Raw genomic sequence first — 14,568 nt, 5'->3', positions numbered from 1 at the left:
GAGGATATACGGTATATTGTAGTTTATTAAAGCGTTGTACAATATAGATACAGTTATTGTCATACACAGCGTGGTTTTACATCAGAACACACTGCCAGTATACCGACCCTGGATTTACAATGTAACTGGCCATGTACAGTACATCCGAAAAGAAAAAAAAATGAACGTGGACTGAACAGTTAAGAAAATAAATACATAAGAGCAGTACAGTGTGACCAAAAAGTAAAAACATCATCTTTTGCAGTTAACAGTAAAAATATTCACATACATTTTCCGTCCACGCTTAAAAAAAAATACATCAGACTTGTATAAAAGGAATGGAAAAGTACAATACAAAACTAATTTGCATGAAACAAAATTGTTTGTATTAAGACGTGAACCCAATTGCATATATTAGCAAATAAATTTTCCCTTTGCAATAAACATTATGTTGTCACAAAAACATCTACATAAATCCAGCAGAGTGGCTCATAGAAAGGAAGCCAGTCATGCTATTGTGAAGGAAGCGACCAACTTTCCTGTAATTCTCTAAGAAAACATTGTCGTTTGAACGCTACAAAATTGTATATTTTACCTTTTTTTTAATGCAATATGTGCAAGTCAGCTATTCATATATGCAGGAAAAGAAATGGTGTACTCCCAACAATGAGGTAGAGAAAAGTGCAGACGTACAGTACAGTCGTTAAAGTTACGCAGCACCACACACACACATTGTGTATTATTTGGCCCAAGATTGACGAGCGGTTCGGTTTTTCTATTGACCTCAGTGAACGTCCAATGACTTGAAGTGCTGGTCATCAACATGCCTATTTGTTCGGTTTTGTTTCTGCTCTGATTTGTTGTCATTAATTTGTTTTGTGTCACTCTTTGAACAGTTGCAATGCATCTAATAAGAATAAAACATTTTAAAAATAGATATTTCATCTTTTCCGCTTTAAGAGTAAAAACACCTTAAATGTGCAAACTAATTTTAATCCTCATCACTTCACCAAGTCTTCAACATTACACCATTAATGTTCCTATTCTTAGATCCATCAGAAAACATGTTATCATAAAGTAATGTCTTCTTGATCAAAGAATGTGGTTAAATAAAATGTTACAAATGCAAGAAAACAGTAGCAGTTGATCATCGCAATCGCAAGATTATATTTTAGGAACATAGAGAAACAGCATTTTGTAAAGAAATGTCACTTAAATAAACCCCGAGCAATAGTAACAAAATTAACTTAATTTTAAAATAATTTAGTTCTTAAATGGATTATATATATATATTACACATTTGTTCTAAGACTGTATATAAGAAGGAAAAAAAGAAAGCTTGGGTCAAGAAATACAAAATCCCTTTGAATTAGAAAATCGGTCATTCGAAAACCATAGAGGAAGGTTTTTTTTATAAAATATCCGGGAAAAAGAAATGTCCGGAAAAATATAATAATCTTACGTAAAGTATAATAATCCTACGTTGATCTTATGACAAATTCCTGTTAGCCGCAGTTAACCATCCACAACAACTAGGAAGAAAAACCCCGACAACCCAACAACCGGTCAGGTAAGACACTCACTTCCCACATGATGCATTCTCGTGTGATGCTGCCATCCTGTCCAGCTGTATTCACCATGTCAACATGTGTGAGTGCAACAGGCACTTCGTTCTTCCATAAAGCTTGCGCTGTATGATCCCCAAGGATTATTCCATCCAAGAAAATAAGAGAAGAACAGTTTTCATAAACAGGACAATATCTCCTTGAAGCAAACTCGACTGTGAGGAGAGAAACAGACCAAAGATTTCTCTAAAGTGATAGTTCATTTGACTCGATCCCCCCCGCAGTTAAGAACGATGCATATGCTACGTCTCCGTCCTGTGAAGTCGTCATAAGTGAATCAATCATCCCAGAAGGATCGAAAAACGAATGCTGGCGTCCGTTCAGCGTCCTACAACATTGACAGTTCCACTTCCTCACGCAGCAGAGGCTCCACCTCCGGGACCCCGAGTAGTTTGCTGCTTTTGGCCGAGCAGTTCTTCCTGTACATAATGAACTGGGCGGTCACCTGACAAGGTTAAGGCTCAAAACAGAAACACAAAAGAATCTCAGCAATGTCACCTCCCCTAAACAAAAGAATAGAGGCAATTAAGTGTAGTAGCTGATTCGCGTTTCCCTGTCTGGTTATTCAAAAGGATACAAAGAAGTCAAGTATGAGGACGCCGAGGCTGCCGATGAGCCAGGCCAGATGTTTGATGATGAAGGTCCGTTTGGAGCCCTTCAGTGCAGGCAGGACCACGATGACGCTAAAGCCATAAGTCCCATTGCCCATCATGGCCAGGGCGAACAACAGGTACGAGGTCCCCTCCGTAGACTGTCGCTGGAACTGCAAAAGAATGGAGATCGCAGGATTTCATTCATGGAGCCAAACGGCACGACTCGTTGCTCTCGTTCCCCAAGTGTGCACTGCGCTCTCAAGGTTGCATCATCTCCTGGCGTGAATATGTAAAAAATAAAACATTGAACCCACATTCAGAGAAAAAGGAAAAGTTCTGGGCCTGTCGGTTTACTACAAGCCAGGTTTCCGTTTCACCCACAACAAGGGATTTGCTTTCGGTCTACTTGCTCCAAACAGATACACATACTGTATCTGTTTAGGTTTCACCACACTGGATGACACTAACTTGCCCCCAGCGATGATAATGAGAAAGAGTTTGAGGCTGAATGCATAATTGAGGGAACATGAGGGAATTTCCGCTGGGCAAATCGATCTTAAATGGTTTACAATAGTCAGGGTGTGTGTGTGTGTGTGTGTGTCTCAGACAATCCCCTCCAGTGATTAATATCTGCAGCAGAGCCACAATGCCTCTCAAACACAACAGCACAACTGTCTGACATCTGGGACATAACAGAGGACACATTCTGTGATACGCAGACACACAAACCCAACCGCCCTCTCAAAACACACACTCAGTCCTTGTTAATGAGTAACAGATATATACAAGTACAGTTTTATGCGAGAAGGCTTTCCAGGATCTCCCGTCAGGTGCTCGCATGCAAACCAAAAAAAACGTTCACATCGCAGCTGAAATCTGAGCACTTACATTTTTATAGAGCTGGGGGAAACGGGAGCTGAGGTAGAATATAGATGCCAGGTACCCACATACATAGCCAGTGACTTCTACCGAGTTTGAGGTAGATGGACTCTTGTGAAGAAGAGGACACAGAGAGAGAGAGAGAGAGAGGTGAAGGGGAGCAACACGTTGCAGCTTACACTAGAAACAGAAGGACAAAGATCGCATCAAAAAGAAGCGACCTAAATGATCACAAGCACTGAAATCTAAACACCTGCACATATATGCGCACATGGGTGCAAATACATACAGTAGATGGCACACAATCAACCTACCTTAGGGTCTAAAGTTGCATTATTTTCCACGATGAGTTTGGGTAAAGCCAGCAGGACTAACGTAGCAGCGCCACACCAGGCGAAGCACAGCCACTTCAACACAGGGCTTTCTACACCACCCACACAAACACAAAGAAAACAACCGACAGTGAAGACACACAAAGCCAAACATGAACCGACACTCCTGTAGTGTCCATGCCTATTGTGTCAAGTGCAACAGATACCTCACTGCAAGCAGGCAGCTGCAAAGACTGCATTAAACAGAGCTGGTTTAGATGATGCATATGGCTGTGTGCTGTCTTGGATAAGTCTCAGCACGAGCCTTTAGGCAGTCATGTGCCGTCGGCTTCCGTGGTTACCGCTTATCACAGGTAAATAACATTTGGAACGGCATCGGCCAATATTGGAGTTAGCAGGTGTCTGGCTGCCGTGCAATGCAAATAAAAAAAATGTATTGAGTCAAGAGCAGAAAAGACTTCAGTCATTTGAAACCAAATGTCAGAGCTTACTTCTGCTGGAGCTGTTCTTGATCTTATAGTAGAGAAACTGGGAGATGAGAATCAGGTCAGTGAAGATGTAGAACACCACTGTGACTAGCTGGAAAGAAAAAGGAAGAAAGACAAAAATAACATATATATGTATATATCGACTGAGATGTAGTAGATTTGACTACAACTGGGGACCGACCACACCGAGATGGATGGAGTCGACGGTGCAGACACCAACACACAGCGAGGCGGAGCGGGCGGGTTCCTGTTTACCTGAATGGGGAGCTGGCTGGTGAGGTAACAGCCTGCGAAGCTGGTCAAATCTCCACTGAAGAGGAAGAAAAGAAAGCCGAAGGACATGGCCTCCTCCACTTTACCGTTGCGATAGGCCTCGTACACCTGCCTGCAGATCAATGAACGGGTGGATCGTGTTAAAAGGAAGGTCGTAACCCGAACATCACGAGCGAACACCGTGTGGTTACTTACGGCAGAGTGGACAACAGAAAGCAGAACATGGATACGAGACCAATCACCACGCTGCAGTACTCCCACACGTTGTCCACGCACTCCTCCAACAGGTAGAGGATCCACGGCGTCCCGTTGACGCACACCGGCCGGCCCGGCGCTGGAGCCGTCCAGTTGGCGGCCACGTCCACACTCTTCCCCCCCGGGAACCGAGCGGAGGCCATGGCGGTACGACAGGACCTGCAGGATCCGTCTTCCTCCTCCTCCAGCTGCTGCTCCTCCTCCACCTCCTGTTGCTGCTCCCAAATTGTGAGCAACTAAAGCCAAAGCCAACGCAAACGGGCCCGACGCGATGAGGGAGCGCTTGTTTTGTCATGTGACTCTGTAAGAGAAACGTCAGAAACAGTGAAAAGCTGCGTCAAGTAACAACAGTGAACATTTGACAAGTATCGCGACACTTTTAATTAGACACTTGAATGTTTTGTGACGGTTGCTTGTTCTGCTCCAATTTCAGCTTGATTTGCTTTCAGCTTAAGACACTGTTATTAAGGCTAATTTAACTACATCGACTTGAGCAGGAGATGCTAACGCATAAAGATGAGATACAAATTAGCTTCCGGTTACCGCTCAAACGACGAAATGGACTCCGTTATTCTGCAGAGTGTTCATGGGTCTGAGTAGGTTTTCCCCACGTCTTTGCCAAATTCCGTGAGCGATGTGTCTGGCCTTTGAAGAGCACTATAGATGAGCTCCTAGCTTAATGTGAGCCATCGCCGGTTGACTTCAAGTGACAAGACATCCTGAATGACATTACAACATCCTGTGAGAACTTTCACAATAAAACATGGATAATAGATAGTGTCTTTCCATACCGTTGTGCAAGATATACTACGGAGCATAGCTCGTGATTCATTTGCATATATTGACCACGCATTTATACAAAGGCCTAAGGGCACATATCATTGACTGTACATATACAATGCGACTCCTTTCAATTCTGCTACAGCGAACAGTTTAGCCAAATCGAATATATAATGGAGATGTAAGGCATGGTAACTAATTTACTAATTCATTTTTGTTTTGTCTGACGATCCTGCAAAGTCGATAGTTTTGTCTCTTTAAAGAATGTGTTGTACCAGCCAAACGCCAGGTGACAAATCATTCGCCTTTATTTTGAAAGCCAAATATTCCTTTGTTGCACCGGAAACACTCAAGCTTTTTAGATTCCCGTTCCGGTGGACAAAGCCTGGTGGAACCATATGGGTGGAACAGCCCCTTCTCACATTCCCCCTCTCACATGATTCAGCACTGCAACCACCTTCTAATCACATGGAACTTTCATCAGTGCAAAAAAAAGAGTGAAATATATGGATGATGTAATAGTTGAATATATATATATATATATATATATATATATATATATATATATATATATATATATATATATATATATATAATGTAGGGTTACTTGACTTACACGTTTACTTGTAGCTGACAAATGCAATATAGTCCAGTACAGACAGTCTCATGGCACTCGAGCAAAACATTAGAAAGGATGACTGAGCTGGGAAACCAAATTAGGGATAAATTTGTTTTGGAATACAGCCATGAAGCCATTAGACCTCATTTAGCTTATACCAGGCTGCATTAAATGACTCCTTGTAAACTCTGAGACCTCATATATCTAAACTTTCAAAAATAAGAGGGCAATCTAATTTAATCTAATCTAACGATACGTTTTTTAATCTCAATCCAAGCAGAATTACAACCGCATAAACTAACATCAGAATCAAGTTTATTTGGGCCAGTTGCAGAAACTGTTTATCAAGGCTCACTTTGAATCTACTAATAATTACTAATAAGTACTAACTAATTACGGATGTATTTAATAAAAGCCTAAAAACCTAATGCCGTGACCTAAATCCCCGTGAACTCTGGTGCATTGTTATTCCCATCAGTGCATCAGCAGCTGAGGGAAACCCATGATCTACTTTCAAAGGTCACAAATGCCCCCATACCACCACCCTCCGTCCCCCCGACACCGACTCCCATCCACCTGTTGAGCGCCGCGCCCTCCTGAACCGCACGGTGGCGCGCTTTTGCAGCGGCGGGGCGGCTGGCGCGGATGGAAGGTCTACTCCGAGGGACAACTTGGAGCGGAGGAGGCGGAATTTGTACTGCCAAGCGCCGCTCCGTTCGGACCGAGGCTCGGGCTCACCGAACGCGGCTCTGCATCCACGGTCGGGTGCGTCCTTCGTCCCGCGCGGGGGGCAGGTAAGCCGGAGGAAATGACTCAGGCTCTTGTTGTTATTTATTTATTTGTTGGCGAACGGCAACATTCTATCATTACAGACACCAAAAAACGCGTTGCCTGGCGAAAGGCAACGAATGGCACCAGCATTCCGTGATGTGGGGAAAGTTATCTGGATGTTGGGGGGGTGGGGGGGAGACACACCGTTCGTTCACGCCACCGATGCGCCGCCGTCCGCCCGCGTCGCGCGACAAATGCGTTTTACCTGTGAAATCTCAACAGGAGGACAGCGCAGGTGGATCGGAGATGCGTTTTCGTGGGTTGTCACCAAAGGCTTTGAATGCAATGTAGGGTTACTTGTTAAAGATGTAGATATATGCCCTCGCACGGTAAAGTGCACAGGTACACGCGGAGATTATGGCACCTCATGGTGAAAAGTTTTATCTAGGAAACATTTCAGTTATCTTGGATAGTTTTGTTTTTTTTACACCTGTTTACCTTCCATTTAAACTCCCTTGACCTCTCAGTGTTTCAGTGGAAATACCGAGCAATGTTTTCCTGCAGCTTGAAAGGCCAGTTCAGTCGCATTACTCACATTTGGTCCGTGCGTGTGTGTGTGTGTGTGTTGCCGTGTGTAGAGAGGAGGGACTCCTCAAGGTCACAGGCTTCTGAGACAGATATCTTTACGTCCCAGGAAAAGGGGGTCATTTCCATGCCTTATGTCTATAATAACAGGTATTTAAATGATCTCGTCATCCACAAGGTGAAAGAAGTTCACATTGATTTCCAAACTGCTGTAAACACCATCCAAATAGCATGTGGAGGCTGCCAGTGAAGGAAAAGACAGATGCACACACATTTTTCATTCACTTGCTCACTGGACTGTAAAGATCAAGTCAAATATAGCATTGTCTTGTATTGAGTCATTTACAAACATGTTGCCTTACACCGGCTTGATGGCTTGATTCATCATCTGACTTAGTTTCTTGGAATGAGGAATTATTGGATGGCGTCATCTTTCCGCAGCTGTGCATTTCCTTGTTCTGATGCACTCCAATGCGTAATATGTCTAATCACCTGTTTAATCCACCTACTCACACAGAGGCAGGAAACCTAAATAATGTGGGTGACTCAAATTGTGAAAGAAATGTCTTAACTTTTAGAAACATATTAGGAATATTTGAATGCAGCTGACTTTTTTCAGAATGCTAATATTTGATGCACTGAATTCAGCCTGCGCTGGGTCAGACCCTTATATGCTGAAACATGCTTCCGTTCAGCTCTCTGCGTTTGGGCTGCAGGGACCAGTGAATAATGAATGCTTTAAAAATGTGCGTGTGCGTGTGCGTGTGTGTGTGTGTGTGTGTGTGTGTGTGTGTGTGTGTGTGTGTGTGTGTGTGTGTGTGTGTGTGTGTGTGTGTGTGGCTGAGTGTGGCGATACTGCACTTCTTTCTGCTATGGAAATCCTCTCGGCGGTCGAGAGTCTCACAGCGCGGCAGAACCAAACTTGAGGGCAAAGAGGATCCCCCCTCTCCACACTTTTAGACTCACACACAGACACACACACACACACACACACACACACACAAACTAACAAATCCCAAAACACACAGAGACGCCAGTCCAAATCAGTCTGGAATGACATTCTGTTAGAAGGGGATGTTCTTTTTGGTTCTGTTGTGTTTCTCTTCCCCTGTCTGGAACTTAAATAAATTTCACCATGAAATCCATCATGGTGGGTCCCAAAATGTGTTTTTCTTTCACCAATCAGGTGGGTTTATTAAGAAATCTTCTATAGTTCATGTCCGATTGCCATACTGTAGTATTTTATTTATAGCACTACTTAGTAACTGACCTGGAATGATACATTGATTAGTCCATCAGCAGGATGAAAGGCCACAATGTCACATTGAACCCTTTTCAATGCTCCTCTTTGGTATTCAGAGCCCATCTGCAGTGAGCAGCGTGACATCCGCGAGTGGCACATGGAGTGTTCCGGTGCTCTGGTTCCTGCTGTCTCACATCGGGTCCTCAAGAGACACAAAGTGAGATACTCACCCCCGTTTTCTCGCTCGGTGCCCCCCACATTCCCCCCTCTGTCTTCCTTCATCTCCCATCTCTTCAGTGTGCTTTCACACTTGCCATTTTCTCCAGCTGCCGTCATACTGTAATTCCCAGACGTTACTCTGCAGCTGCACAACAGCAGGGCATCAATAATGGAGGACCTTCCCGTTTGTCCCACACGCACACACATGCACGTATAATACCGTACACGCATGCATTATTTTCCTGTGCAAAAACTTTCAGGTGTCCGGGTTTCAAGAAGAGTTATTTGCGGCAGTTTGGACCTATTTCCAGACAAGTCCTCAAGGAATCTCTCCATAGTGACTTAGTCCTCACACTTATTCATTCATTTCATGGCATCAGTTGCGTAACGGATTGGCCCAGTTATTGAGAACAACTGAAAGAAAACCAGCCTTTAGAAAACCGTTCGTATGGAGAGTGGATTTCTGCTCAGGATTTGACGGGAAGACACGACAAGAGTATTTTGCCTGTTTAATGTTTGGAGGCCTTCTGGCATAAACATTTGAAAATGTTTGGTTGTTGTTAGACAAATAGAACTTTTGGGACGTTCTGGCGGACGACGATGCTTCACAGGGTTTTCAAGGAGTCCTGGAATGATTCTGATGCACTCAAATCACCATGAAGTTGATGGGATTAGAGCGGATTACCGATTATTCATGTCAAATTGGAGCTGAAGACGTGCTTGTTTTCTCAGTGTTTACTTCACTGAATATCTTTGGAGTTTGGACTTTTGGTTGAACAAAACTAAACTCACAGTTTGAAGAATTTGTCAGTTGCAAATAGAACCATTCTCTGACATTCTCCAGCCTCAACGAGTAATCGACTAATTGAGAAAATAATAGAGTCATCAATAATGATTAAATTAACTTGTACGTATTTATGTCTCACTGTGGCTTTTTAATGAACACCTTTTTATTTCACTGTGCTTTTAATGGAGAAGAAAGTCATACGCTCGTAAGTTTTGCAGCACATGCCGGCAGAAACATTCTAATAATTTCTTAGGACTCCCACTTTCCCCTACACCAAGCAACAGGTGCCATAGATATTTGGACACATTTTAGTGCAATTTTTAAAACGCATGCTACTTGATTGCATATTGTCAGAAATGAACCAGATGAATACAGATTTTTTTCTGACAAAGTGAACATGCAGTCGTAAGAGTATCATTGAGCCACATGGCTCCAACGACAGCAAATATTAGAAGGGAAAGTCCAGAGGAGGTTTTTCCAAATGGTTTCTGACTGTTAAAACGAAGGCCAGAAGGCCGTCTTTGTCCCAATGGCGTGAGGTGAGGAATTTCAAATGGCTTTTTTTCTGGCGATGACGTCCATGCAGCCTCGATCCTGAACCCCTTTTTCCCCCTTCTTAAAACGTCTGTGCAGGAATAAAGACTGAAAGAAAGTTACTCAGATATGAAGCTCTAATGTGGAATGCAGGGCTTTTTTTTTTCTTCAGTCTCTCCCATTCACTCAGCTACTTTCTAAAGTGTGTGTGTGTGTGTGGGGGGGGGTCTTGCAGGCCGAGCAGGTGCACATTACCCAGTAAGATAGGGCCGAGTGAGCCGAGGGAGGGACGGGGGGGGGGGGGGGGGGGGGGGGTTGATCTGTCTTATAGGTCATACAAAAGAGCCAGTGTTTTCCTCTCTCACAGCGCTGAGTGAAGAAAGTGGAGGCAGAGGTGGAGGAAAGAGAGAGAGGCCCTTCAGTCACATTGTCCTCACATAGCCCCCCACACCCAGCACCCGCCCAATGGCCCATACACAGCTCTCCCGCTACGTACGGGTGCCCAAGCTTTACATTCAATCGGACTTCATTGGGATTATTTTTGAACGACAGACACCGTACCGACCGGACAAAAGGGTAAAAACTGTTCACACAACTGTGTATAAAGTGAAGAAACACAGGTTTCGAGAGACACAAGCGACTGCAATTTTCTTTGCTGCGAACGTGTGTTTAAAGGCCACATTCCTGAGCTTACTGAGCCGTAGCTCGGTGATTAATAGTAACTAGCTGATTGTTTAAGAACTGAAATTCCTACACACACACGCACACACACGCACACACACACACACTCAGCCTGGCTGTGACACAGTGAGAGCAGGAAAGGATAAGTAAATGAACACAACAGTTCCCTCGCCTGGTGGGAGAAGGTGGCCTGTGCACAGTGTACACGTACGTGTGTGTGTGTGTGTGTGTGTGTGTGTGTGTGTGTGTAGGTGAATGAGAGCTATTGTGAGGCAGTCAGGTAGAATGAAGGAAGCTCAGTGTGCGAGTTGTCAGTAGCTTACACAGGGAATTCAGGAGAGCGAAACATTACCCAACCGCTGGCTTTCTCTCTTCTCTGTCAGCTCCTCTGTCGCTCTGCTGCTGCTCTCTTTCTCTCAGCGTGTCCCATTCTCAGCCCTGACTCTTTTCGTGTTTTTTGCTCAGATCTATCTACCCAGTCTGCTTTTTGTTCTAAATTACTTTCTGAATTTCCTTTTGAAGTGACAAATCTCCAAAAATATCATAGGTAGGATTAATTGCAGGACCACATTTGCGCACCCAATAAACTCACAATCCTGTTCTGTCAACGTTCAAGAATATATGTGTACGGCATTTATAGAAAACACTGCAGGTAATTGATGTCTGCTAGCTCTACCACACACACACACATAGTGTACCTCCACCCGTGCACAGAAATAACTCACATTGTGGCTTGTACAAGGATAACTGGTGTGTGTGTGTGTGTGTGTGTGTGTGTGTGTGTGTGTGTGTGTGTGTGTGTGTGTGTGTGTGTGTGTGTGTGTGTGTGTGTGTGTGTGTGTGTGTGTGAAATGAATCGCTCCGCTCTGTGTTCGTGGTCGTTTTGTTGTTGTGGTCCCAGCAGCCTGGCTCGGACCAATAAGAACTCCTGATGTGGTATCCTGGCAATGGGAGGAGGAGGGGGGGAGGGTAGGTGGGGGGGGGGGGGGGGGGGGGAGGGGTGTTCTCTGGCCATCACCGACTTGGCAGGAGGAGACAACGGCCTCCCAAGTGCTCGGCTTTGTGCCGCCCTTCGCTCTGGCTCGGGCTCGCTCCCATGTGACTTCCAGAGATGCGATGACGTCTGATTGTAGTGAAAACCGGGCTTAGCGAGAAGACAATGTCACAGATACATACAGGGTCGCTGCTTTGAACACAGTGTGTCTTTTCTACTTGCTAAAAATGTGTCTTTAAAGACCGGAGGGACGTGCTGTTGATTGAAAAACACTTTTTGTCACAAGCCTTCATTGATTGTGCGCGCATGTGTTCGCATTTGCATTTGTGTGTAAAACTTGCCTCACCCCTGCCGAGGCCCCTTATGCAGTTCAATGTTTAATTGAATTTCACAGGAACAGTGATAATGGTTAACACGCTGCTTTTCAACTCCAAAAACCCGTGCGTGCAATTCATGAGACTTCAAGGCCGAGGACTGTTTATTCTCATTCAACCATTCTTGGATTATGAGGAAATATACAGTACTGAAATGTATACTGAATGGCAATATAGTTGTTTAGCCTTTTAGGCGACATGGGTTATCGTTGTAATTTGAATGTGGCACAGTGTGGAATGTGCACTGGACTAAACAATATAACTTCACCCACACGCCAGCACCCAACGTGTCACTGAGGCTGCATAGTTTAAGCAAACAGCTCTGTGAAGTGCAAACTGTAGCCACACATTCCCAGGGTGCATGCATGTGTGTGTTTGTGTGTGTTCCTCTCTAGGTATGTATGATTTTGTAGCTGATATGTCACACATTACCGTGAGTCATCCAGTTCACATCATTCACACCAGTCTTTTCCCTCGGTGTCAGCTGCAGATATATAAATCCTCTTGTCTAACTCCTCAGATATTGTTGAGTGTTACTTGTCTTTTAATATTGACTTCCATCCACTCCTCCCCTTTTCACGTCTCTTGCTTGTAAAAGTTGTCTGAATCTTCTGGAAGGAGATTTTCTCATTCTCAGCTGCACAATCTATTGCTCGCCAGAATATTCATATTTGTATACAAAATGACTATGCCAGCATTTAGTCCTCTTTAGTTAATTTATTCATCCCTCTCTCCTTCTTCTTCCCTTCTGTCCTCAGGCCTCTGCTGTAGAACGCGCTCTCCCGATAGCGCCTTGTCTCCATGGTAACAGACCTCAGGCAGACTCAACTTACTCGACACTGGACTGCACCGAAGAGCATTTGAACACGAATCCAAATAATGAATCATTCTTGAGATATAGTAGCGTGGTCTTTGTTAATCAGGTGCTTTTCACAGTACTAGACGCTAAAATGTCTGAAAAACTCTCGTTTGATGACATACAAAAAGCGTTGTGTTCTCTCTAAATGGTTATTTATTCAAAGGTTTGCTCTCCTTGATCACCATGTCGGGGATGTATTCATTGGCCATTAAGGCTTCTTAAACTGGGCAGCACCGGTCCCGTTCTGGTCTGAAAGCGGTTCCGAAACCAGCACCAGAATGCACCAGCTGTTCGGCCAGGTGCTCGGCCAGAGGGATCTGTCCAGAGCAGGGGACCTGTTTTCTCTGGAGGACAAAGAGATCGAAGCCTGTCTGTCTCAGGCTCTGGACCAGATCAAGGCCATCTCCTGCTCACAGGTCAGTACGCAGAACCACCACGCGTAGATGCTCATTATGCAGAGAAAATGACACGGGCAAATGTCAGTTTGAATAATTATTCACGTCCTTATCCATAATTCATCTTTTTTTTGCCCTTCATTTACCACCGTATGGTTAATGTCGTGCCCTCTCACCGTCTGCCGGCTGACAGGACTATTTGACCAATGACAACGACCAGGCAGTGGTGGAGATTTGCATAACGCGCATCACCACGGCCATAAGGGAGACGGGCTCCATCGAGCGGCACAGCACGGCGCTGGTGGGGCTGTGGGAGTCGTGTCTTGAACATAACCTCACCCCGCAGGGCGAAAGCACAGAGGACACGCCGCATACCAAGATAGCCTCGGACATCACCAGCTGTATCCTGCAGGTACACACACACACACACTGTACTCTAATTTGTGCTTGTTATGTCTAAAGCACAAATGCCACATGCTTTACATACCTTTGCCATACCTGTTGACACCGAGAAATTATGGTTTTGGTTTACGGTTCAAACCCACCTCTGGGCGAGGAGAATTTACCATGTGCCGAACTAAAAATAACCACAGATATGTATCAGTGCACATCTTGCAGAGCAGCGTCGCAGGCTTTGGAGTTGGCTGGCTACTCGGGCAAACACTAAAATGCAAAAAGCACATACCAAGGCACTTTTGAGAAGATTTTTGCTTTAAGGGCAAATATTCTGAATGTAATCATCATCATCATGCGATCTGATGCGGTAAGTAGCCACGGTACAGATTTAAAATGACCCTCAGCATTTTAAATCCGTATCGAGCCACTTTCTCCATCAGGTCTTTGAAGCTGAAAGACTTAAAAGCAAATTCTCTCTCCTCTCTCTCTCTCTCTCTCTCTCTCTCGCTATCACTTACTCACTCCCTCCCTTATCCCCCACACTTCCATTTCCTTTGGGAATGTGCTTAATTCTATCTTAATGCGACAGCTTCTTGAGGGAAAGTAACTGCACACATTCATGCGCAGGTGAGACTAAAGGTTCTGACAGCAACTCCAGGCTGTGAAGTCTTAATTCTGAGCAGTCATCAGGGAAGCACTTCTTCTCTTCACACTATTTTGTTCTGTCTCGTTTCCTCCTGATTTCATTCTGCGTATTTTCACGATCTCCCTCGTTCTATCTGACCTTCTTCTGGCCCTTTGACTCATCTTCATCTCTTCTCTCCCACTCGTTTGTCTTCTCTTCGTTTTGAATGCACAAACACTTTTCCGACTCTTCCACTCAGACTCCCACAGAGAAGAGTAAAAA

The 14,568-nt window shown here is 44.5% G+C and overlaps 2 protein-coding genes across 3 annotated transcripts in view; one reads left to right on the top strand and one right to left on the bottom strand.

Annotated features, from left to right (window-relative positions):
• Positions 1–7: 7 nt before the first annotated feature.
• Positions 8–5,162, bottom strand: LOC120823124 (lysosomal amino acid transporter 1 homolog). Its single transcript, XM_040183223.2, has 8 exons — positions 4,968–5,162; positions 4,365–4,725; positions 4,152–4,281; positions 3,900–3,987; positions 3,391–3,500; positions 3,086–3,187; positions 2,182–2,367; positions 8–2,049 (listed from the first exon to the last, which is right to left on the bottom strand). The coding sequence occupies exons 2-8, from the start codon at positions 4,565–4,567 to the stop codon at positions 1,933–1,935; spliced, it is 936 nt and encodes a 311-aa protein (XP_040039157.1). The 5' UTR covers positions 4,568–4,725; positions 4,968–5,162; the 3' UTR covers positions 8–1,932.
• A 1,258-nt stretch (positions 5,163–6,420) lies between these two features.
• veph1 (ventricular zone expressed PH domain-containing 1) overlaps positions 6,421–14,568 on the top strand; it is a 49,597-nt gene continuing 41,449 nt past the window's right edge. Inside the window, exons 1-4 of one of the 2 annotated variants that reach the window (XM_040183157.2) lie at positions 6,477–6,617; positions 8,539–8,639; positions 12,770–13,286; positions 13,459–13,677. In XM_040183157.2, the coding sequence (XP_040039091.2) occupies positions 13,149–13,286; positions 13,459–13,677 (357 nt within the window). In that variant the 5' untranslated portion in view covers positions 6,477–6,617; positions 8,539–8,639; positions 12,770–13,148. Of the gene's footprint in view, positions 6,618–8,538; positions 8,640–12,769; positions 13,287–13,458; positions 13,678–14,568 lie in introns of both variants that reach the window. The other variant, XM_040183163.2, reaches the window with a different exon arrangement.

Source organism: Gasterosteus aculeatus, chromosome 1, assembly GCF_964276395.1.
Source record: "Gasterosteus aculeatus chromosome 1, fGasAcu3.hap1.1, whole genome shotgun sequence".
NCBI classification, from domain to species: domain Eukaryota; kingdom Metazoa; phylum Chordata; class Actinopteri; order Perciformes; family Gasterosteidae; genus Gasterosteus; species Gasterosteus aculeatus.
The sequence above is the reverse complement of the archived record's forward strand: the minus strand, read 5'-3'. Positions and strand labels throughout refer to the sequence as shown.